This window comes from Porites lutea, chromosome 14, assembly GCF_958299795.1.
Source record: "Porites lutea chromosome 14, jaPorLute2.1, whole genome shotgun sequence".
In the NCBI taxonomy this organism is placed as follows: Eukaryota; Metazoa; Cnidaria; class Anthozoa; order Scleractinia; family Poritidae; genus Porites; species Porites lutea.
In genome coordinates this window covers 11168635-11195370 of record NC_133214.1, presented here as the reverse complement: position 1 = coordinate 11195370, position 26736 = coordinate 11168635, and the positions used below count along the sequence as shown (strand labels likewise).

Sequence of the window (26736 nt, the reverse complement as noted above, 5' to 3'; positions counted from 1 at the left end):
AAATGATTGCAGGTTCACTCTCCCTTCCTTTTTCCGCCCCGCCAACTTTCTTTCTAACCTGTTCACAGACCTTCTATTTTCTCTTCAAAGTCTGTCAAGCGCGTGATAAAATATATACCGCAGGGGAATTATTGACCGCTCGCCGATGTTTTCGAAAAGAACGAAAAGAAAAACAAAACAACGTCTGCGTACAGAGAACAGGCTAATAGAGGCAAAACCCTGTCACCAGACGGGTGTCTTGAAAACAAAGACCCCTAAGATCCTGACCCCCCTAAGACCCCCCACCGAATGACTCTGAACTTTATTGATTATGATTAGGAAACTGAGTTAATCAACTTTCAGGTCAGTCTGTCCAGTATAATGACTTAAATGGAACCTGATTCACTCAGTTTCCTAACCCTAATCAATGAACTGCAGAGTCATTCGGTGGGGGATCTTAAAGGGGGGCTTAGGGATCTTTGTTTTTAAGACACCCTCACCAAACGGGCTGAACCGACGGAATGAACATTGAACTGTTTCTATTTCTATTTTCATTGTATAATCATTTACCTGCATATTATTCTACTTAGTTTTTATAATTGTAGTTAATTATTAACCACTTAGGTAAATTTTAAATTTGAATTTAAGGAGCCGTTAAAAGATATTTTCTTTCAATATAGCTCTCGCCGTGAGGAAGGCAAGTTTTGTTAGCCGCAGCCCTTTGCCGTAGTGCCAGCCCTAGATTCAGTTTTGTTTCATTTTACACTTTAAGTGATCATGACGTCTGGGTACAGCATATCTTTAATTAGAGATCCGGCGAGAGGAGCCTAGCCTGCAGTGCAGGCGTATTTTGGGTGGGCGAAAGCTTGTTCATGTTCGTATTGTTGTAGCCGCCATTTTTGATTTTATGATAGGGGAAGATTGGGGAGAGTAGATACAGTCTGTATTAACCCTTAAGAACCCTCAGGTTCCCTTATGGGTTCCCTTAGGTTAGGCGCGAGGGTGCGAGGCCCCATCACCGCTCCCTTTGACTCCCCCCATTTCCTCCTCTCTTCGGGAGCATGGCGCTTTTGCGAGGAAAAACATTCGCGCGCCCGAAAAAAACGCCTGTCGTGCAGGCTAAGGGACTGTGCAATAATTATCAGGAGGGGGGGCTGAAAAACTAGAGGGGCGGGGGGGGCATTACATAAAATTGCTGCCAAGATAGGGGGGGCTCAAAGTAAAATCACTCATTTGACGGAGGGGGGGGCCATAAGTTTTATTCGAAATGTAAATAAAATTAAACGCAGTAAAAGATTCTCAATACAGGCATCATGATCATCATCATGGGGTTGCGACGTTATTTTTAACATAACAGAGGGGGGGTAAGAACTAATTTTTTTTGTTTTGGAGGGGGGGGGGACTGTCTAAGTTTTTGCTAGATAACTCTAGTTTTTCAGCCTCCCCTCCTGATAATTATTGCACAGTCTCTAAGAGGAACCAGTCAGTTATATTAACGTGTTGCGTGGACCACTGCATTCAAACAGTTGTTCACTGTATGATTATGAAAAGCCATAACTTTCTTATGTGGTTATTCATCATTATGTACATCATTATATCTTGTGGTCACTTCATTATGTCATGGGTTTGCATATATGATGGTTACACCACAAACCTACCCATTTACGTCATTAATGACACAGCGCGGGCTCGCACTTACAATATTGACTATATTCAACTGGAAGCGAATGCCGAGGGAAATACCTTTCGTTTTTCGAGCAATATTTTGAGATACTGCGAGTGAAGAGTAGGGCGCCCTGCGACGTATTTTATCATCGGTTTGTTTCGATAGGTAAGTACGTTTTGTGCTGATATCGAAGAGGTGGGGGAGAGATTGGTGGGTATGGCGGTGTTTTTTTTAAAATACCGCAATATCTGATAAAATTCCCTTTCGTTGATATACTATTTTATTTGTTTTTGATGCTGGTTAAGATTTAGTACGAAAGTAGAAATCATTGATTGCAGTCGTTTGACCAACTATTTGCAATATTGGATGCTCGTATTCCCGGTGCACAACTAAACTCGCTCCCCACTGACTGCCGTTATCTAAACGCCTGGTACAGGCTACCCTCTCCTCAAAACCAAGGCTTTCAAATTCTTATTTGATCTGGAATGCACGGACACGTTTAAACAAGTTCTTAAGAAGTCCTTAGTACTTTCTGGATAAACAAATTACTTTATTCAACTAGTTATAGCTATGGCTAAGTGCCAACGAGCAAAGATTTTACCTTTACACATGCTGTTAAATTTGTTTAGAAATTTTATGAATATACCGTCACTTGCGAAAAATAGCTTGAACTCAATTACATTGCATAAGCGAAAATTACCTTAAAATTAAATTTAAAACATTCCAAACAATGATGGTTAGAAGATTCCTTGCTAATAGCATTCTCTCCCCCTCCCTCAAAGACTACATACCTCGTTATAGAGGGGCTTTTGTTTATATCAATACTGCATTCTCAGTTTATCAGCCACACAAGAAATGCATATAAATTACAAGAAATCTTAAGTTTTGTCTTTGTATTATTTCATTTCATTCATTTATTTTGCCAATAACCATTAACTGTATATTAATTTAAAATTTGCAAAACACAATAAATTAGAAAATATACATTATATTAAAGAGAAAATCTTTGAAATGGTTATGGCAAGGAAGCCTATAAAGAAGCCAGGGCTTATATGGGTACACTATTTGGATTAAGGGTACTGAATGAAAAAATGGATTATTATAAAAATTAAAGGAAAAAAGTATGTAGCTCAAAAAGAGTATAAGCCACTATATAAGATTAAGAAGGAACTTTTTAAGTCTTTTGCCACACAAACTGATACTTCCACTGTTTTGAATTTCATGAATTAATGAAAATCACAATAATTTATATATGTTGGGGCCAGTTATCTTACATTGTGGAATTTCACACTCTTTACAAACAATGGCTTGTTTCAAAGAATATGATATGAGAATGGGTTCATATTATGCATAATTATACTGAACAAGACGCTGTGGGAGCGTGTATTTAGGCATCGATGTACTAGGCATGTGTGAAGTTTTTTTTATGTGTATCAGGGAAGTGTGAGTTGTTCAGTAGCGTATATTTTAGGGGTTGGTTGAGATGTGTGAAGTGGAAGCGTGGAGTTATATCGGACTTGGACTGGCAAGATGGCTGTAGTTTGTTAATCAGTGAACCTGGTTTCTCTTAGAATTTAGTATGATAGTAACAAAAAAGGTGTTGCAGTGAGGTAGTTATATTTATTTACCAGTAACGCCTACCGATTGATGGCATAGTAGTGCTAATTTGGTATGAAGGGATAGTATAGTTGCAGTCTGTTGAAATGTAATGGTGGTTGTGAGAGATCTTATCAATAGTCAAAAACATACTTGTACTTATTTTGAATGTTGTTAGGCTTTCTGTTTTGGATTGTTTTTCAGTTATTTTTGATAATATTTGTATGGAGAGAATATAGAGAAGAGGGTAAGAAGGTTCTAAGGGGGGGGGGGACTGAAATTTTGTGTGTTTTGGGGGGGCTTTGAAAAATCGTTGAGCTCAAGGGGGAGGGCATAAAATCTGGCTATAGAACTAAGGGCCTGATTACATGAGCCAAACTGGCTCACATTAAAGAGATCTCTCTACCTTAGTTAAGCGCAACAAAAATCAAAATTGCAATTACATGAAAACCAAGCCAGTCCATTTAGCTAAGATCCCAGTGTTGTGATGCTGGGATCCCAGGTGGAAATTTTCCAAACAATGATGTTTGGTGACTGGCCCAGCAAATGAACCAAGAGAGAAACAGAACAGTGAGTAACACAGGGCTCATGATGCACTTTGCTTCCAATCTCAGTACAAAAAATGGCGTCTCTGGGCTGCCCCTCTTGAAGTACTTGACAAAAGTCAACTTGGTAGAGCTAGCCAGCCCAGCTCTTGTGATCAGGCCTTTACTGTGAGTTGTATTGTCATGCAGTTTACACATGAAAGCTTTGGAATTTGCCACTTTTGTGGTTCGTGACTTAATCGTATTAACCCAAGAGTTTTAAAAATAACGAATGCAGTTTGCACCTGAAGAGGTTGGGCTTTGCCTCCTTTTACACTTTGAATGTGAAAGAATGCAACTTGTTTACGAGATCATTTTGCTCAATATGATTTTAAGAAATCACCTCCTTTCTGAAAATCTGCAATGAAATTATGCACTATTATATGGATTATTCAATGTAAATTACCCTTATTATCTCATGCACCATCACAGAATTTTGTGTGACATCTTCTTTGGCTCCTGACAACTGAGGGCAAAAACATTATCAAACTCTTGGCAATAAGCCAAACCTGTCAATTCCAATTTTTTTTTAACAGATTAACCTACAAATTTCTGAAATATCACCCAGGTTCTAGGTAAGACGTACAAAAAATACCATAACCTTAAGGTTTATAAGTTTATATTTTCTGAGCAAAAAATCGTCCTCTGAGAGGACATGTCCTTAGTGGCAATGAATAGTCTTTACAATGAAAAAGGGCAATGACTGGTACCTATGGTCTGGAGGAAAAACATTCACTCTGTGTGCTGCGAGGACAATAATTATTATTATTTTCCCAAAGGGAAAGTTTAAATTATTTAATAGTTTGTTTCACTCAGCCTACCTTGTGTTTTTGATACCTTTGATTTCTATTGCCGATTTGTTTACCCTGTGTTATCTGTGGGACGTATGTAATGAGGATAAATGCTGTGTTGTGACACATTACACGGCAGACATTCTAGTCGCGTCGCGTCGCTTGGCTTGTTTACGCTCACATGTATTTGCATTCCTATTGCAACTTTGAATTAAAACAAACGATCTCAGTTACTCTATCTGGGCGATGTCCAAATAATAGTGTTTACATATGTACTCTATGCAAGTGTGGAGAGCACATGAAAAGTGTAATTTGATCATGGGACAATTAATGTCTGACTAGATTAAAACTGTCTACATTTAAACTTAGCCCATGGCCCATGAATTCTTAACTGTCGTCAGACGTGATAAGATATCTGAACAATGCTATTATTACCAAAGGCTGTCATTTTGCGTATGAATAAAAAATAAAATTAATCTAGAACTGCTTTAAGCACATTTGACTTGTTCAATAAGATAAAGCTTCTGCAGTACATGTACCGGTAATTAGTCCACATTTTAATGTAGCATCACTTATTCTGTGAAGCACATTTACCATCGAAGATGCGTAATGTTTTAGATATTGAAACATTGACAGTAAGATCCCTAAATGACAGCCATTAGACTTCCTTGGAAAAGTTTTTTTTCTCAACATAACTTAGCTGTTAATGCTAATAATTAGTAAATGTGGTGTATACTTAAAGGGTAAATTATTTACCCTTTAAGTATACACCACATTTTTTCAATCTACCATTGCCGATTAGATTTTACTGTCTATTAGGTTTCCTTGCTACATTGCTTAGTACTGTTACAGTCTGAATTACTGTAAACTTTGTAAATTGTAAACTAATTGTAACACTTGTTTGACAAATTTACAAAAACAATAAAAAAAGCATTGAAGAAAATACACAAATTAAACTAAAAGCTTAAACTCTTCTTCATAAAGTAAAATTCCAGAAATAATTGCAATGTTTACAGCCATAATCTTTCCATAGTCTAACAGTAATAAGGACTTACATACAGTATCTTTTCAGGACTTTACTTTGTCTTCACCATGTCTGATGAAGACCGTATGAGGTCAGAGATTGCAAGAATGCAAATGAGAGGAGATGAGCTGACTGATCAGGTACATGTTTTACAATTCCCTTATCAAACAGACAGATATGCTGCAGATATGCTCCTCCTATCTGCAGCATATCTGTGAAATATAGATCTACATACTGACTTATCTGTAACTTGTCTGTGAAGTATAGGAATTTTGCCTCAAATTTCTAACTGTCACAGATATGTGACAGATATTAATCAAAGCAAGTTAATACATATCTTCTAAAACATCTGCACATCATATCTGTGACAGATATGACTTGTTGGATGCCTGATAGCTATTAATTAGTATGCCCTGAACTACTACTGTAGTAGCAGTACAGGGGAAAACTACTGTAGCTCCCATAGCATATTCGGTGACAATTGTTAATGAATAAGACGGCTATCATCAAGTTTTAAAGAGAAAAGCTGTATGATTTATTTACATCTCAACAGCTAATGTAAATCTCAGTACAAATTTGAGAAGTGAGAACTTAAGTGTGATCACATGACATTGTGTGATCACACTTATAAATGTGTGATTTTAGTAAAATCCGACATCTTTTTTACACTTTGTCAAACTTCTTTCTTGAATTCAACAAAGTGTGATTTTAATACCTTTTGATTAAGTAATATATGTACATCAAAATGTTTGAGTGTTATTAAAATGCAGGGGACATTGCTTGAGGATTGTGCTGCTAAATTTTACCAGAAATACAGCCACACAAATATTGAACTTGAAGTCTGCTTTCTGCCCCTGCACGCGAGTGAACAACATTGATTCATTGGTTGAGTGAGGGGACAGGTCATTGAAGGATAGGTGTCCTGTGGAAAGAAAGTACAAAACATATTTTGTTAAAAATTCTATAGCTACATATGCAAGTTTGAAAATATTCACCAAGGGAATTTTCAGTTGAAAGGCATGATGAAACAATAAACACCTTCAGCTCTCATATGAAACTGGATCCTGATTGATGATGATCTTCTTAACTTAACAGATTTAGAGATACTCACGTCAGTAGTCAGTGACTTCAAATAACTGCAAACGTTCTGTCAGATGTGGCATTGCTTGAACGCTATATACTGAGTCCTTGATTCAGCTTGGCCATCAAGGCACAGGCATTTTTACAGAACTCTTTATAATTGTTCATAAAAAAGTATTTAACTTCATTAGTTAAGAAGTTTTCATAGTCATGTAGGTGGCAGAAAAAAGTAGCTTAAATTATAATTTTGCAAAAATTTGAAATCAAACTCTAAAATAAAGAACATATCAGAGGTGCTTGTTACAATCTAAAAAAGAAAAGAAAAGTCCTCAACTGTAACAAATACTGTACTGTTACTGTTAGATGGAAAGGTGTTTAACGATAAAGTTTTAATACCATGAGGGCGTGCATTAAATCACTGGGTTATTAACGCGCCCCATGTAAGGGAATCTTTTAGCACATAGAATCCGGAATCCTTGGCCTTAGAATCCCGAAAATACAGCTCAAGAAATCCGGGATCCCACTAAAGATTAGAATCCAGTATCTAAGTTCCACTGAAAAAGACTGAAATCTAGTACGTGGAATCCGGAATCCACCGCGTGTAATCCAGAATCCAAGACCGTCTTGGATTCCATTAAGCTTACATGAGGTGAAAAAACCTAGATTGTTGGGTCAAGTCCTCCACAAGTTAAGTACTCTATCAATAGAGTCTCAACAGCCTATAGCTGTGCCGAAAGCGTTAAAATCCTGTGCTCAGTTCCTCGAAAATTAATTCAGGGTTTAATATTTTAGTCCAAATTTTGTGATTATTCAGTGTTATGCCTTACTTGCTCCGAGATCGAGCTATAGAAATGAAAACACTAAACAAAATGTAGGACAGTAAATACAAAAAAGGAATTTTCTATCAATGCTCCCGACCTATCCAATCGAACAGTTCGGCAATCGAACCCAATCGAACACCAATCGTTCGATTGCTGAACTCAATCGAGCATAATCGAATTCACAGTAAAATTTTGCCAATCGAACACAATCGAACGTTCGATTACCGAACGATTGGTATAATCGAACGTTCGATTAACGGACGCCGCATCGCATGATAGGCACGTGGTATTGGAAAATTCCGAAGGTGAAAGTGAAATCACCGCTAACTCCCTTCCCTTTTTACACGGCTTTTGCTGAGCACTGAAACCTAGGACTGAAATGTCAAAAGCTTATAGAGAAAGTCACCCTCGCAAGATCGAGCTTGAATAGCACCCGGACCGTCTGTGCCATGGCAAACAGCGCGAGTGTGATAGTGCGGCATGCACAGCAATCTTCCGATGACGTCGCACAACTGGCCCACGGAATAAATTTCGCCGGGCGTAATTCTAAGATCAACACAAGCTGGCAAACAGCATTCTTACTGGACACTCGCGAACAGTTACAAGTTACAAGTTACAGTTACAAGTTTCTTGCCTACTACGTTGATTTTGATCTTAAGAAAAAAATTGTTTTACTAATTGTTTTGTTATTTTTAGCATCTATGTTGACAAAATTATCTTCTACCGACATTATTGCTGTTACGCTGGCTCTCCTCGTCTCCACGTCACTCTTGGCCACTCTGGAGAACCTGGAGAGAGTAATGGCTGCAGCGAGGTCCCTTTTGCTTATTATAATACTAATTTTAAACACAACTGCTGTGTTGCTGTTGTTGAAATGGTGCGATTTTTCTCTGTTGAGAAGCGTTTCCTTTTAACAGTCACAGTACCTTAACAGTCATCGAAATTGCCTTTTATTTGTTTTGTTTTGTTCGAACATTGACATTCTTGCAGTATGATGTTCAGTTCCTGTTTATTCAATAAAAGCTGACAATGATTATATTCCACGTGTTTTACTCAGTTTGAGGCGTCAAGAGACAATTGCATTGGATTAGTTCGATTTTGTTCGATTTTGTTCGATTATATTGGTTCGATTGGTTCGAAAATCGAACTCACAGCAAAATAGGTGTTCGATTTTGTTCGATTGCCCAACCCAATCGAACGATTGGAGTTCGATTGGGTTCGATTGGTTTTTTGTTCGGTTTTGTTCGATTGGATAGGTCGGGAATGCTGTATTATGGAGCTTAAACTGAAAGTGTTCATTACAAGAACTTTGCTGCTTTGTTGTTGTTTATTTAACAATTTAGCTCAACTTCAAATGAATGCAATTTCTGTTGAGTAAAAAAAGTAAGAAGCAGCAGATCGGGAGAAGAAACTAAAATGTAGTTCGTTTCTAAACCTCACAAGCATCGACATCTTTCTACAAAAGAGTAAAAGATACAGAGAGAACCCGGCCATTTATCGAAAGGACAGCACTTAGTTTTCAGCCAGTCTCTGACACAGGGAACCCGAACGCTGCAGCTAATAGAAAATTAGATGTATTTACGCTGTATTAGCTAATAAAATAATAATATGTATTTACCTTTGTTCCTGTGTCTTTATGAGTCGTTCTGGAAGGGATTTGAATCCGATCAGAGACGGTTCCCAACATCGCTGGTTATCAAATACGTTTGCTTGTCTGGCGCGTCGTAAATTATTAAAAACGCTCAAGTTTCGTCTCACGTTTGTGATATTGTTAACTATTAACTTTCCTCTAACGGCCATGAGAAGAGACGAGATCATCTCCCAAGGAGATCGAGAGTTAATAGTTAACATGAAACGTGAGACGAAACTTGAGCGTCTTATTTACGACGCGCCAGACTATTTTAAAAGCAAACGCATTTGATAACCAGCAATGTTAGCCGTCGCTGATCGGATTCAAATCCCTTCCAAAAGGACTCATAAAGACACAGGAACAAAGGAAAATGCATCTTATTATTTATTGTTATTCATTCAAAATATTTCCCCAATTCTGATTGGCTAAAAGCACACGCATAATTCACCATAACCACTTACTGATGACCAAATTTTGAAGAATTTTGTGTTTAACGAGGAAATGACGTCAAAAATGCAGCCTAATCTACAGGTTAAGGCACCGTTAACCGAGAAGACTTGGGGACGAGGTTGAGTTGTTTTCGTTCTGAAAACTAAAATGGCGGACACTTCTTTCAAGAGAAAGAATTGAATTCGGCTTTTGTATCGGATAACACCCTCCTCGATCTCCATAATTCTTCATAAGATACTCAGCCTCATTCATTAATTGTTAAATAAGCTAATACAGCGTAAATACATCTAATTTTCTCTATTAACTAATACAGCGTTCGGGCGCCCTGTGGTCTCTGATTATTAAAATGAAATCTTCATCGGAAAAAAAGGATTACAGGTCGCTGTAGGTCATGTAGGGAAAAATAAAAGTCGTTGGGTTTCACGGTGACGTCATCAAGTTGTAAAGTCAAAATAGCGAGGTTTGACGAATTCTTATTTACACTAGGATGAAGATAAGCAAAAAGTGAATCTTTGTACAAATTTCCATTCTCGTAGTATGTTTCATTTCAAAAATCCAGCAATTTGAACTTCCGAGTTTACACAGTGCGTAACACCAAAATAGGAATGTTATCTCGTCTAGCTCTCCTCTTGATTTTCAGCAGTATAACCATTTCAGGTATTAGAAGGTATGTTTATGTGCACGTATGCTAGTTCTCGAGCGAAAAGAAAGAGCTTTTATAGAAAAAGTGAACTCCAGATGTTTTTGTTGAGTTCCGGCGGCCATATTGGTGGTGCACCAAAATGGTGCACCAATATGGCGTCTCCATACAAAGCTCTACAAAGGTGCGTGAAACGTTTCGGCGAATAACTCAGAAACTGTGGTTCACAAAGACCTGAGACTTGGACAAATTGTTTATATTTTAGTCTTTTATAACATTTCATTTTCCTGGCTTCTTCCACTGGACAGTTTCCAATTTATTTTTTTGTTGCGTGACAGTCAAAACGATAGTGATTGAACGAATGAAGAGAGTTTGGCAGCCGTGGCAGCCTGGTTCAGAAATTCGCGCCAAAACCGTCAAAACTTTCGTCAAAACACGGTGCTAGGATCCAGTCTTTCATCGTCCCGTCCGAGTGCGGCCATCGTTCGCATCGATCTTTAGATCCTGTAGATCTTTCAGCCCTTTGTGCATATGCTGTTTTTTTTTTTTTCATCGGTTAAGTTAATGAACAATATGTGAGGGACAAACATGAGATCTGAACTGAGGTCAGAGTAAAAGAAAATTGCTTGAGCTTCGTACATCACCTTGAGTTCGCAAGTAAAGATCGAAGTCAGTCTCCATTTATCGATATTTTTACCCACTGTTTTACCTGTCGTTGTACAGAAGCAGAAGCTCAATGCCGAATGGAAGAAAAAAAGTACATCAAGGTGAGTTTGTATGGCTGTATTTTTGGTCATTTTAATCACACGTAACAGTTTTTCTTGCTCATTTTGATTTAAGCTTCAAGGCATGCACGACAAACGCAGACTGCAGACTTTGAGACTGGCACGTAAACATTGTTCTAAAATGCTCTAACCCTAACCCTAATCCTAAAAGGCTTGTTTTAGGGTTAATTAGGGTTAGGGTTAGGGTTAGGCTTAGGATTAGAGCATTTTAGAACAATGTTTACCTGCCACAGTCTGCAAGTTTGCAGTCTGCGTTTGTCGGTGAGTATAACACATGGACTGCGGACTGCGGACCACGGACTGCGGACTGGGTATAAAACACGGACTAGGTATAAGATGCAGACCACGGACTACGTTGGTTAAATTAACCTTTTATTAAAAGGAATAAATAATTATTTATTAATTTGTTGATTTATTTTTCAAATACCTTTTACCTGTAATAAATTATCCTCTGTGAAGATCTTTAATTACCGGCTCATTAATTCCTATTTGTTTGATGATGTTTTTACAGTTATCATTAGATGTACATGATTTGTATTGTAATAACTGTGCCCACTTCCCAGGAAGTGCATCATTTAGGAAAAACTACAACAGAACATTATAGTACCATGTTCGAAGCCTGATGTTTGCACTCCTGTTTTTTCAACTTGAATACTTAAAACACATGCATGCATTCTTGTTCTACGCGATTCTCGTCGCGCATGAAACTAGACGCGACTGGTAACTTACTTTTGAGCGGTACTGTACATGCAACGATTGAAATTAATGTTGTAATGCAACTGTACAATTACTGAATCCACTTAAATATATTTTCATAAGCTTTGGACAAATCTGCCGTAATTTGCAGTCTGTCTACTTTGAATGCAATTATTAATGGAACGATTATCCTAAAAATGAAAATGAGCAGTTAAGTACTAAAATGCACCTATCCTAAAGTGCATAACACCAATTTAATTATTTCATTCAACTTGTTATCATTAGTTTCATGGGGAATTCCAGTGAGATTTGCTTGAAAGAGTGATTTCGTTTCACCACTGCCAATGAAATTACACTTCTGTATCACACTTCTTTATCACACTTCTTTCTACACGAATCACACTTCTCAAGTATCAATTCTAAGAAATCACACAAGTGAAATGTGATTAAAAGTGCGATTCCATGAATCACACTTCTATCACACTTTCAAAGTGTGTTTACACATGTGATCACACGTCAGTTTTTTCAGTCTGCTCCTAGCTTCTTATAAGATAAGTTGACTGGCTGGGTCAGTTATATGATAATTGAATGGATTGTTCATGATCAGCCGTCAGATGTTCAACAGTAATTTTATAACACTATCTGCCTGATAAATGTCTTGAGTATAAAAAGCAATACAAATTGTTTTGTTGAACACTTTTCCAGTGGATTTTAACTGATACAGTAAAGTCCCGCAACTATAAGAACCTGGATTTAATTCCAAGTTAGCACACAAAGGTTCTTATATAAAGGGTATTAATTCTCTTCTAGAGTACTATTAAGTTTAATATTTTGAGAAAGCCGATCAAAATTTAGTATATTACTCCAATAGACAGTTGTAGTACTGTCTTAAATTCATTTTTATTGTGTTAACCTGTGGTAAAAACATTTTAAAAACTCCCACGTGTTGCCTTCAACAAACTGCAGTGGTACGTCTTGCTGTGAATGTTTTGCTTACATTCTTAACATAGTTCCCACCCTATTGTCTATTTATTTGTCCACTTATAAACACATGTGCTTACCTGTGTTCTTTATCAAATGTCTTTCAGGGAGGACGTTGTGGAAGTAATCAAGATCAGTGCAATTAAAGAAAAATGTGTTTACATGGAATTTAGAGAGTGACACACACAGTACACCTTGCTTATATTAGCAGATTTCCTAATTTTATTGAGACACATTAGAATTGATCTGTCCTCTGACTGATAATGTTATTGAGATGTGACTGTATTAAAACTAGACTAGTAATAATTGCATTCCATGAGGAGGGCGAGGGTGGTGGGTAGTGAGTGGTAAAACTAGATTATTCTTACTGTTGCATCAGTAGGTATTGCACCTATAATGAACTTATCATGGATTATATAGTGTGTAATTATAACGTTGCCTAAAAGGCTGCTGCATTATTAAAAGTTTTCAGCAACAACTTGAAATTACAGTTTTACAAACACCAGACCTATGACACAGCCTGGACATTCTAATGTGGCTTGACAAAAATATGGCTTGCTTTGTATATTCAGCCATATCTGTTACATATATGTGGTTTAGTACAGATATTTTCTACATTTCTGTCAAATATCTGTGACCATCTTTGCAGATATTTTGCAGATATGGGTGAACTCATGATAACTGCAGTACTGTAACAGATGCGTGACAGATAGCTGCAGATAGCTGACTTATCTGTCTGTTTGGTAAGGGGATTTTTTAATTTTATTTACAATTTATTGATTACATGTAGACATGTCAATAAAATGAATATCTTAGGTTCTTTAATGGCTTTGTTTTAATGTTTCTAAAAGACTAAGCAGTATCACTATAATAAATAATACACCATTATAAATGCAACAATGCCTAGAGTAGTGAAAACTGTGTGCAGTACTCACATATTGAAGAGATTTTAAGTGCATGACTGCATATTCGAAAATGGCACTTGCTTTACAGCTTTCTCTCTTTATATACAATAATATTATATATCCCAGAAGATATATATGTATTGAAAAGGCCAAATAAAGGGAAAAACATTCATGTCCTTTCTTGACAAATGATATTAACCCAATCCCATTTCTGCTGCCGGTCACCACCTGTTTAGATTTGTATACAGTCAAACCCCCTCAATACAGTAAGAGACAGTAAGAGTTCTTATTAACAGGGTGTCTGTCTTAAACAGGTCATGTGACTAAAGTAAAAAATACACTTTTGTTAGAACGAAATTCCAAAGAACACAAAGCTGTCATTTGACGCTACAGTTGAACCCTGCTTTATGGACACCCGCTTAATATAGACACCTCATTGTTACGGACAGTTTTTGTCCCTGGTGAAAGCCCGTACATTTTCTCTAAATTCAACCCGCTTTATATGGACACCCATTGATGCAGACAACAGACACTTGCCTATGAACAGATTTCCACTATAGAAAGAGAACCTCGCTTATGCGGACACTTCATTACCAACTTGTGTTGTAACAAATCTTTCCTTTTTTAAGGCAAAAAAACCTTCAGTGAACAGCATTTTGATGTTCACAGTGCTACCGTAAACCGGATAGAAGGATAGTATACCTCAATTTCAGACTCTTTTCAGTGATCAAACTGGTTATGCAGCGATAGTTATCTGGATGAACTAGTTTTGAGTGTGTCTGTGGATTTAGTCTGTGGAATGACGGATTTGTGAAAGTTGGGGATTGACTGAAGTAGTTAACATACACCCCTTTAATATGGACATGTTTTATAGTCCCTTCAGTGTCTGTATTAAGGCCGGTTTGGCTGAACGTGTACAAGGCTGTGCTTTAAGGAAAATTGAAGGGTGCCCAGTGCTCTGAACCTGTAAAATCTAGGGTGCCCAGCATATGATTTGAGTGAAAAATATCAGATTTTCTAGTCGCCCAGGAGCAAAAGTTGGGCGCAAGTGGCCACCGGACTCTGCTAGAGTACAGCCCTGCTGTACATTTACATGTATGTCCATGGGGAACACTCAAAAATCGTTCATTTTAAATACATTACTAAATCAAGATTTTTCTCTGCACAACTCATATACTATATACAGTCAAACCTGTATAGAGTACTAAAGTGTGACGTCATTAAAGTGAAATTTCTGAAATTATGGGATTTGTCAGGATATTCTGAAAGAACAATGTCCAAGAGGCCTACTTGCCAAAAATAAGCATTTGGGGGCAAATTGTCTCTGACATCGTAGCCCAGTTATACTTAGAAAACTCGATACAAACCCTTCTAAATTGTTTTGGGTCGACCCCCTAAAAAATTAGAAGGGTTTGTATGGAGTTTTCTGATTATAACCGGCTAACATCTCAGAGACAATTTGCCCCGAAATGCTCATTTTTGGTAAGTAGTCCTCTTGGACATTGTTCTTTCAGAATATACTGACAAATCCCATAATTTCAGAAATTTTATTTTTATGACTTCAGCACTTTAGGACTCTATTAAGCGGCACCGTATTAAGCGGCCAGTTTTCAAAGTCCCGAAAATTACTTCCCTTCATGCACTGTAAGTTCGACCTCCATTAAGCGGTCGCCTCTATTAAACGGTCGCGGTCACCTTTTGCGAAGCCCAACGGGACTTTTTCTATTGTCTTGACCTGTGTTTAACGGTCACACGGTGTCAATTACTTGTTCATACAGTTTCAAATACTGTGACGCGCGAGATACAACAATTGATTTCCTTGTTTATTTTCGCAAATCATTAAAACGCCGGAAATGAATGTTTCTATGTGAGGTCAAACGTCTGATCTGATCAGCACTGGAGATCGAATAGAAGAGTCTCGTATTCCCGGACGGCCAAGGACGAGTGCTTGTTTTTGTGCGAAAGAGAGGCTAATGCGAGTCACTTTTCACAAAGAATACAAACAAGCATGAGAAAACTGCGCCGGAGTTGCCGATCGATTGAAACGTTGAAAGGTTCCCGAGGTCTCAAAACTTACTTACAGGCTTGAGAAATTATTGTTTCAAACAGCAAAAGGAAAATCAGCTCGTCATTACTGAGAAAAACAACGAGCCTAACCATAAATTGACCGAAATAGTCGTGGGTGAGTGAGTTCAATAAAAATGCGAAGATGGTTTCAATTCCTTAAACAAGTTAATAGCCTGAAGCCATTTTAATGTTATTTCATTGATGGTTAAAACTTCTTTAAGCCATACCTTCCCTTGGAGTGGACGTACCTGTTGAAAGCCTGCAAGTTATTCTGAAACCTTATTTCAGTTGACATTTTTCTCACGGAGCGAATTAAAAATCTTGTGCCTTTAAAAAAAAATAAACGGACGGGGCAGACGTTCTGCATACATTCCTTGCACTGTGAGGAAGTGAAATCGCTTTCAACGAAGGTGACTGAAATAGTATTATTTATACATAAGCTTACATTTAACTTACACAGAAGCATATAATATATGCTGCTGGCTTACATTTCGACACATTATTTATCAAGACATTCAGTCCCATATTAAAGAAAAATGTACGCGCATTTCACTCGACAAGAACGCAACCAGAATTTTATACAGACGATATACTGCCATTTATAACTCCATTTTATAGATATACACAAGAGTAAAGTAGAATACTAAAAAGTAAGATAATAAAAGGGAATAAAATATTGTCATTTTAACAAGCTTTACCCTTTTCAAGCTTTAAAAGTTTACGTGTTCTTTTCGCTTCGTCGCTTTTTTCTTTCGTCTGTGAAGTACGATTACTGAGCTTTTCAAACAATTTTGGTGTTTGCAACAGATATCCCTTTGGCTTACTGGTAAAGATTTTAAAGCTTTAAAATCTTACTGTTTTAAAGATTTCTATCGTTTTCCAGCTACTCAGTGGCAAATTACCTACGTTTGATTTTGTTTTTGCAAAGAAGTTGACCCGCATTAGCCTCGCAATAGTGCTCGTCCCAGGGCCGTCGGGAATACGAAACTTGCCTATTCTTTGAACTGTATTTCTTGCAACCTGTATTAGGCTGTCACCCTGTATTAAGTGGTCACTTAGCCATTCCCCGAGGGTTACCGCTTAATACAGGTTCGTCTGTAGTATGTGCCAAAAATAAGCTGAAATATACATCTACAATAATTGATCCTATCTGCTGTACAGTAACACTGGAAACAATTACATGCTGCCAACTGGGAGGTTGACAATGAAGTGTTGGCAATATAGCAAGATTGAATTTCTTTAAGAATCCGTTGATTGGGCAAGAAAAAGGTTTTCTGTAAAAATTGTTTATGATAGTAGAGATGTTGGTCTCATATCTGACAGATGTTTTATTCAGTAGACTGCTCTTTACGTCTTGACTTAGCTATGACTTTGCCTCCTACGCAAACCACGAACTGCAGTTTGCAGTATGCGTTTGCAGTTTCGCGTTGCCGGGACTTCGAATTTTAGGAAGGCGTCATTGTTTAGTGCTGCCATGTTGTTTTTCGTCAAGTCTTCACTTCAGGCCTTTAAATGTGAGGCTGTACAATTTTAAGTGACAAAAAACCTTGCTGTAACAACAACAAAACATTATTAGGAACACATCAACAGTGCAATAGATGTTTAATGTTCCCCCACAAATAGAAAAATGTAATTGAGGCGGGGAAAGGCGGAAAAAGAGAAAGAAATATTATAATGCTATATGTATAAGAAACAAAAACGAAAAATCACTTACCGCTGGATATCCCTCCTGCCGTTCAAACGTGACCTGCAAACGCGACTGGAAGACCGTGGTCATGTGACACTGTCAGGTTTGCGGTTTTCCACGAAAAACCTGGTGCTAATAAAGCTTTCTAATAATTATGTTAAACATGGTTCGTATAATCTTTAAAAGGTCTTGAATTTTAGTAGCGTTCGTGAAGTCCTTGAAATTCACTACCTTCTCTACGCCCCACACAATTTTCCGTAAAAGTACATTTTTTTTTGTTGCATAAAAGTTGGCTCACCCTCTGTGTAAGTACCTGTAACCTCACAGGTAACGTAAAATCGTTTTTGGTTCATGAACAATATTTTATTTCTGCTTCTTTGTTTCGAATGCTATTTCTGTACCTAATGCAACTGCAAGTCATTTTGCAAAGTGTTGTTTGAGGAAGCATAAAATAACGTGATCAACCGTACCATGGCTGAAGAAGTTAAAATCATAAATGACCAAGCAGCCCTTCTCAGGATCGCTCGGCTCATCTTCATAGCACGAGGACGGGACTAGAAAAGGTGCCCTAAACATAGTCTGCTACACATAACCCTGGCCAGCATACTGTGGCTGGTGGGGATCCCACACAGCAGTCGAAACTCAAAGAAACCAAGAAAAAATGTACTCACCCTATCATCTTGGAGCATCAGGATGCTGCTAGACAATGCCAAAGCAGACCAACCTGAAAGAAGAATTGCACTTGTGGCCAGAGAACTTTCCCACTATAAAATTGACATTGCAGCACTTAGTGAAACGCTTCTTCCTGATAAAGCTCAACTTACTGAGATTGGCGGTGGTCAACCTTTTTTAGAGTGGACACAGAAGTGAAGAGCGACGCAAAGCTGGAGTTGGCTTTGCCATCAGAACCCACCATGTAAAGAAGCTGTCAAGAATCCCTGAGGGTCTGAAAAACTGCCTGATAAAACTGCAGCTCCCGCTGGCAAAGAACGTGACCGTCAAGTTGATCGGCGCCTATGATCCCACCATAACCAACCCTGAAGAAACTAAAGACAAGTTCTATAAAGAACTCGATGCCCTTCTGTCAGCTGTCCTTCAGTCTGAAAAGCTAATTGTCCTTTGCGGCTTCAGTCCAGTCAATCTAGGCATTTTTGAGGCTCAACATCAAACTAATTGCAACAGAATTGTTTTCAACGCCATTTAATTAAGGGTGGCCTATCTAGCAACATACTAAAAATCCGCCAAAGTCCGTTTGGTGGAACATGTCAAAATTAAGCGTTAAGCATTTTGAGTTTTTAACACAGGGCACCCACGTTAGTTGAAGTTATACGTTCAAACAAAAAATGCGCAAAATGTGTTTCTTACTTTTATGGAAAGTGAAGGAAGAAAGAATAACTGATACATAGTTTTCGGTGATAAAAACGACGTGTTTCTTTTTTTTCAAAACTGTTAAATATTTAACACGGTTGACTTTTGCACAGGAAGCCCCAAAATAACAGGAGGCTCACAGAGTAATAGAGTGAACTTTTGACTGTAAAACTACAACAAATTTAGTGGAAAGGCTTTAAATCTGAAAAATGAGAGCCTTTACTTAATCATTAGATTTTAAAATATATCCTTTTTAAATCAGATTTCTGTTAGGCAAGGGTAAGAAAAATATATATCAGAGCTAGATTTCTGAATAATGTGACAGCCAAAATAGGGCTCTCAAACAGAAGTAAAAAAATAGCAGTGCAGCCATTGCTTTTTTTTCTTCTCTTTCTTTCTTTCTCTTCGCTCACTCTATTTTCCCTTTCCTTGTTATTTTCTAGGAGGATTTTTGGGCTCATTTTTCCTTCGGCTTTTGGTCTTTTTTCTCAGTCAAAAGACTGCAATTTTCGTTCGGCACTTTCTCAAAAATCCAGCAAGATAATGCTTTGCATGCTTTTACGATATACCAGCTTCACTTTTTTGAAGCTTTTCGTTTTCTTCTTGTTAAAAGTGAATGGAGAGGAGGGGAGGATAGTTTAACTAATCCTTTACGATGCACAACAATGCAGAGTCTTTGAGCAGGTTAAGCTCCAATGCCTATGAATTTGATGAGAGGGAAATGCGTTTTCATTTAAGGAAAAGTGTTATTACCTTGGAAAAGTGTTATTACCTTCGCAAAAAAAATTATAAAGGTTAACGGAACATTCATCGCATGAGAACTTTGGTTCCAGCAAACGTTTGTTTCAAGTAAACGAAATAGTATAATAGGGAAGCTGCTTTTTAAGGGAAAGATAAACTCTGGGTAGCCAAAACAATGCGTATGTAAAAATATCTTTCAAGAGTCTGTGGAGTAATGGAAATTCCCCACGCAGAGCATGATTCACGCAACTCAGTCATAAGGTTAACATGCAGTAAGTTGAAGTGTTACACAACGCACATCCGAAGAGAAATATAGGTTCCGCAAAAAGAGGTGAGCCATCAGAAGCTAAGTCAGGCAAGCCCATTAATGTTGTACCTGTGTCCCGTACTTTTGCGCCTTCATTGACCACTGCAATTATTTCAGACGTATAGGATCCCATGATCGTTAAGAAAAAGAGGTCTTCATTTATCAATGGACGAGAAAAAGCTGTTCAAGGTTTATTAGGGTTGTTCTCACAAAAGAAATGCAAGGAGCGCATATAAACGCCTTTAGACCACAGAGCGATCAATCTACTTATTCATCTCACCAAGAAATGATCATGAAGGGCGGCCGCAGGAAATACAAACTGAACACAGAGATACACTAAACTAAACTGAGATCTGAGACTCGCTACAAGAAGAAGATTAAAAAAAAGAACAATGACACTGCGCTTGGTTTTCTGGATTTCTCTTACTACAGATTCGGCCACGTGTAATGAAAAGCGCAAAGGGTTACGATCAAGCAAAAATCAAATAGACGGAGTCCTTAGCAGAATATTTATTCACTCACATTGTAAAGGACAGAGTCATAATCATAAAGGAGGTTGCTCATGTCGCGAGAAAAAAAAAAGAATCCCTGATTTCGATCACACATATTTTCCAAGGTTTTTGAGCAAAATGGGAATAGGTTAAACAGTTTGTACTGATACAAAGCTGTTGTCCGCTGCAAACATTTTGTCGCACGTATCTTGCAACTTGTATTCAAATTAAGTAGCTAACTGAAGGTAAACAAAATATCAAATCAAATTGTTCACCATCAGTCAGCTTACTAAATTTGGGTGGGGGTGACAAAGGCGATGCGTGACATTCAATGCTGGAGTAATCTCTACCTCATCATTTCCAAACTCAAAGGTCTCCATTTTCAGCTAAAGAGAAGGCTTCAAGGGCAAAAGGTCATCAAGCAACTGAATGTGACAAACCTGAAAAACACTGAGACTGTGAATGATCTTCAGTAAGCCATGAACAGGAAACTCTCCAACCCCCCCACCCTCTCTAATGACATTGAAGAAGCGTGGGCCTCCTTTAGGGACACAGTTCACTCTATTGCCCTCAAAGTCCTCAGGCCGACCACCAGGAAGCACCGGGACTGGTTTGAGGGAAATGATGCCGTAATGCAAATAATGTACTACTGGAGGAAAAGTGCCACCTCCTTTGAGCCCACCAGAGCGTCCTCTTCAGCCAAGCTAAAAATGCTGGCTTCACCAACCTGCACAGCCAGATACAGACAAAGCTCCTCTCTATGCAGTACACCTGGCTCAGTGCCAAAGCCGATGAAATTCAGGGCTATGCAGACCGGCATGATACCAAGTGGTTTCATGACGCTCTTAAAGCTGTCTACGGACCTCAATCTCCTGGGTCTTCCCCCGTCCTTGGACCTGTTGGAACTACCCTGTTCACTGAAAAGAAACAAATCCTGGAGAGATAAGCTGAACACTTTGACAGTGTCCTCAACCGCCCCTCTACAATGAAATACACAGCCATTGAACACCTTTCACAGGTTCTGGTGAACCTGGAACTCACTCTCTCCCGACGACTGAAGAAGTGGGGAAAGCCGTCAAGCAAATGTCCACCAGGGAAACCTCAGGACAGGTGGCTCTGTCCTGCTTCACCAAAGAGGGCCAAAGAGCAACTCCTAGTAAAGTTCTTGAGCTATAGAATAATCATGCGACTGTAATGTTTGTTTATGCCTTACTGTCTTTCTGTCGATAGTTTTTGCTCAGAAAGCCCAATTCCCTTTGATTATCACCCCCACCACCTGACTGCCATTAAATTGTTATCTTTTCTTCTTAATCTTTTAAAGCAAGGAGCCCAAAAGTGTGACCGCTTTTGATTTATTCACATTCTTTTTTACAGATTTAATCCAATCAGAAGCCAGCTGGAAACTGTCCTCAACTTCTGATTGGTTAATGTCTGCATGAAAGAATTTGAGTTAATTACAGGAGGTCACCCTTTTGGACTTCTTGCTGTAAAACTACAATTAGGCTGCCAGAAAAATAACTTTTTTCATGTTTTAAACCTTTGACTACATCACGGAGGCATAAAGGAAGGGCTATACAAAACAGCACATTGACATAGCCTTGACAATAGCATCTTTAAAATTAATGTCGGGGGACTATAACTAAGAGATAACTTTAAACAAAGGGAGTTTTTTCTCTTTGCTTTTAAGTCCCCCACACAGACCGTACAAACCTTCCGGTCACCACCTACTCAAATAAAGGTTAATTGCCCTAAGAAAATTTCCTTCATTTTTCCATAGTTTTATCTTTTTTTCATGTAAATGTATCAAGCAATGCACATCGCATAACAGTTAGCGTTTCAATGTTTTTACGTGTTGTTCAAGTTGTAAGCACTTGTCATAATATTGTCTACTGTAATATAAACACTGTAAGTACCTGTTTCAGTAAAGATTGCATTGAAAAACATTGAGTGCTCACTAGAACAGTTTTGAATAGTTTCACAAGTTAAAAAGAAAATTAGCAACACATCTTTGTAGATAACTGTGATAGCTGGAAATTTTCATGACTCCACACTTAATTGTATGGTCACCATGGCACAGAATGTATGGACATCATCAATTGTGGTATTCATGATCACCAAAGCCGCAAAATTGAATGCAAGTGCCCTCTGAATAGCCCAGAATAAGAAGAGAAAGGACCCAAATTGGCCAAGTAGGGCTAGTAAAACTCTCTTGCTAATTTTCTTAAGTTGCAATCTAAACTTTCACACACAGTTTCAAAAAGCAATGATCACTAGGCTTCAGGAATAAAACCACATGCCAATAAAATACCAAATAACAACAATGTATTTATTTCAAGAAATATAAAGTTTACAATTTTATGTCCTGCAAAAAGCTATAATGCTAATCTAGGCAGGACAAGACTTTAAATGAAGACGTTATAAAAGTACATAAGAAAAAAGAAAAGAAAAGAAATACAAAAACATACAGAAAGAAACACCTTACACATAAATTCACGTACAGGGGATTTTGTTATTTCAAAAGGACTAAAATTACAAAAGGAGGTATATACCTCCTATCAGATTAACTTAAGAAAGTATTGTATTAAATAATTCACGTTCAAATAATTATCTTTATTACCTAGAACATTAAGGAGTAGTGATTTAATTTTTTTTTTACAAAAATTAGATATGTTGAAAGTGGAATAGAATTCCAGATAGACACACCAATTATAGTAAAAGATTTTTTCATTTTTTCAGTTCTAGAGAATTTGACAGAGAAACATTCTTTTGCAGATAATCGCGTATTATAATGATGTTTTGTATTGATTTTCGCAAACTTATCGAGAAGACTTTTAGGAGCTGTCTTAACATGAACGTCATACATTAAATAGCTTAACTGTTGAAAGAACAAAGCCTGCAATGGAAGGCGGTTTGATTCAATAAAAAAAAAGGGATTGCATGGTCTCTGGGTTTAGAAGAATAAATCAAACGCAGTGCACGCTTTTGCAGAACAAGTATCTTATTGAGGTGGGTCTGTGGACAGTTGCCCCATGCACAGATACCATAATTTAAATAAGGAGCAATAAGTGCGTGATATAAATTCAAAAGAAGATGCCGTGGAATGTAATGCCTCATTTTAGCAATTATTCCAACCGATCTACTAATTTTGTGACAATATGATTTCAATATGATGCTTCCATGATAGTTCAGAATCAATCATTATACCCAAATATTTACTCGAGTATTTAAAGTAGGATTCAAAATTTTAATTTGAGGAATGAAAGGTATTCTTTTTTGGCGCGGACGCAAAATGACATAATTAGACGTTTTAACGTTGAGCGTTTGTTTGTTAGCATTAAGCCATTCACTTACTTTCTCAAGCTCATTCTTGACAGTTAGTTCAAGAGTACTTAAGTTGTCATTTGCATAGGTTAGACTTGTATCATCTGCGAATAGATAAAAAGTAAATTCCTTGGAAGATTTATGGATGTCATTGATATATAACAAAATGACAAGGGTCTAAGTAAAGAGCCTTGAGGCACTCCGCATACGATCGTTTCAGTTTCAGATATGCATTTGTCTATTTCGATCGATTGTCGGCGATCTGAAAGATATGATCTAAACCAAGAATTTATAACTCCTCTTATTCCATAATTCAGGGAATTTACAGTGTATCTACCCTATTAAACCATTCTTTCCTTTTTTCTCCTCTTGACAGTCCCTGGAAAGTACGCGGCGTATGTTACAATTGGCAGAAGAGGTAAGAGTTAAGCCTGGTTCAGATGCCGAACTTTTCATGAGCCAAACCTTATTCGAATAAAGGCCGACCCAAATTTTTTAGACTGGCTGAATTGATTCAGAGGCCGATCTTAACTGCAGCTGAACTAAGTTCAAAAGGCGAAAATGGTCAAACTGCTTACAAAATATTTGATTTAGATGCCAAACTTTTCTTGTACTTAATTCAATGCATGCAGGAAAACCATATCCTGTACAGCGGCACATACATTGTACCCTTCTCAGCTAAATAAGCCCCCCCTTACCCAGCTAAAGACCATTCCTTCTAGAGTTCGGGGTTGATCTGAAACCTCACCCTCTTGCAAGCAAACAGACAAGTAGACTGTGAGTATAGCTGTCTTTAGCTGCTTCTTGAGACTAACGAAATTTTGAGAGAAACATCTGCGCCTCAACAAACAGTAATTCCGTACTCTGATAACATAAAATCTGTCCAGAATCTGGTCAGTGGCTCTGATTCAGGTTGATACAGTTATTATGTCCTTTTAGTTATTGTTTAACAAGGACAGACAAAACACAATAGGTCACAAAACGTAAATGCAATACATCTTCAAACTGTACTGCAAAACAGTTAATATTTGTGGAATGTCAGTTTTCTTGAGAAGGAGCATTTGAGTTTTGCTGCGGCTCAAGTTTTGCTAATGGAAGAACTCAAAACTTTTATTATTAAAATAGACCAGGAGAAACAGAAACTCAAACAAATTTATTTCACATTTGGTTTCACAAAACTACAAGATAAATTATTTAGACATAGATTTACATCATCAATTTGGCATGTGGTTCAGGCGCAGACGTCTCTCCCGCAAAGTGTCCTAAGTGGCGAGGAGCACGGGACAGATGGCTGTATTTACAGGCTAACAAGTAAGGATTGAGACGCCAGTAATGAGGTAAGCCTAAGGCCTGACAAACCTCCTCAAGAGCACCCCACTGTAGAGAAATGAGAGACTGAAATGAGAAGAGGTCAGTCTTTCAATTCAACTGTACTTACCTGAGTCTGGTGCATTTGTGCGTGTATTTTGTTCTCTGTTTCAAGGCCACATGCATGCACTGTGAGTCTTAAGATTATCTGAGATGCTTAAGTTAAAAGAATCATACCCACTGAGAATAATTATGTCAAGAATATAAATTTGGCATGACCAAGAACAAACCCAGCTGGCTGTCAAAGTGGGACTGGAACTTGAAACTGAGAGAGTGAGGTTCTGATGCATCAACCACTTGGCCATTTTGCCTCCCATAAGTTATTGCCTGATTGATTTTGAGAAAACTATGGGAAACGTAACGCCCGACAGGTGTGGTTTACAAAGAATTCAGATGTGTTTTAACGCAAAAACAGAAGTATGCATAAAACAAGCAAGAACTTGGGGTTGCTTGTTTGCTGTTGTTGTTCCTGGCTACTGTTTGTTGATATTCCTCTTTCACTGTTTTTGTCCAGAGCCAGGAAGTCGGAATCAGAACGTTGGTGGCACTGGACGAGCAAGGTGAACAGTTAGACAGGGTGGAAGAAAACTTGGATCAGATCAATGCTGACATGAAAGAAGCAGAAAGGAATTTGACAAGCCTTGAAAAGTGCTGTGGTTTGTGTGTCTGTCCTTGGAGAAGGTGATTAATTTCTTATTAAAAGTTGATCTGATTGTAAACCCAAAACTAACGAAATCTTCCATTAAGTAGCAGGTACAATGTCACAGGTCAGAGTAAATTCTCCTATTATAGAATTTATTACTTAGCTGAAGTTTTGACGCCTTTTGTTTGTATTTACATTGTATTGTCAGTATAGTGCTGACGAATTATTGTTTCATTTCTGGTTACATTGTGTATGACATTATGCATACGGTGGAAGCTCTCATAAACAGACACCCTCAGGACGAGGCTGCTTCCAAGAATAGTTCTCGTATGTGGCCACTGGAAGTGTAAGGGTTAGATGGCAGCTTTCAGGAGTTTTCCCATCTACAAATATATGCTGGGAATGCAATAAGAGGAAAAAAATGTTTATTTGTTTTTAGCTTTACTGTTCTAGCCTGTGTGCAGACGTCTCCCCCTACCTCAGAAAAAGTCAGTCCCTTCTCCCGGACCCGGTTCTTCGAACGATGGTTAAGTTTAAACCAGGATTAAGCAAAATTTCAATCACGGTTTTCTCGTCTAAGAACAATGCAACTTGAGGTTACAAAATACTGTTGACCCTTAAACTACGAGATACAGTAATGATAACACAAAATGGTGCACGTGAAAAAAACGCTGAAACCGATGGATATGCATTGTGATAAACAGTGACATGAGAAAGAAATACAAGATTCAGAGGGGAAATTGAGAATTTGTTATCCACTTTATATGAGAGCTTAAAAAGAAAGCTAACATCTAACTCATAAAGCTTGAAATTGTCCGCAGCTGCCTACGTAAATGGGTTTTGTGATGGCGGTCGTGAGTAGAGCTGTCTACTTACGAGAGTGCCCCTTAAAGAACAGACCTTCCACTGTAAAATAACTGATTGTAGAATAATTGTTGGCAGTTTTGTGTAACAGTGCATGTACACTTACATGCACTTTCTTTTCTTTGGTTTTGTTGTGGTTGTGTACATTTTAATGACTAGTTGGCATTAGATTGAGTCATCATAATTTATCGCTTGGTCAATTCCTGTCATAATTTGAAAGGTTATAAAATAATAAGTATATCTGAACTGTA

At 37.9% G+C, this 26736-nt stretch overlaps 1 protein-coding gene across 2 annotated transcripts in view; it reads left to right on the top strand.

Moving 5' to 3' along the window:
• Positions 1-1648: 1648 nt before the first annotated feature.
• LOC140924192 (synaptosomal-associated protein 25-like) overlaps positions 1649-26736 on the top strand; it is a 59085-nt gene continuing 33997 nt past the window's right edge. The window contains exons 1-4 of one of the 2 annotated variants that reach the window (XM_073374229.1): positions 1649-1855; positions 5689-5780; positions 23987-24028; positions 25493-25659. In XM_073374229.1, coding sequence (XP_073230330.1) covers positions 5709-5780; positions 23987-24028; positions 25493-25659 — 281 coding nt within the window. In that variant the 5' untranslated portion in view covers positions 1649-1855; positions 5689-5708. The remainder of the gene's footprint in view (positions 1856-5688; positions 5781-23986; positions 24029-25492; positions 25660-26736) is intronic. The other variant, XM_073374228.1, reaches the window with a different exon arrangement.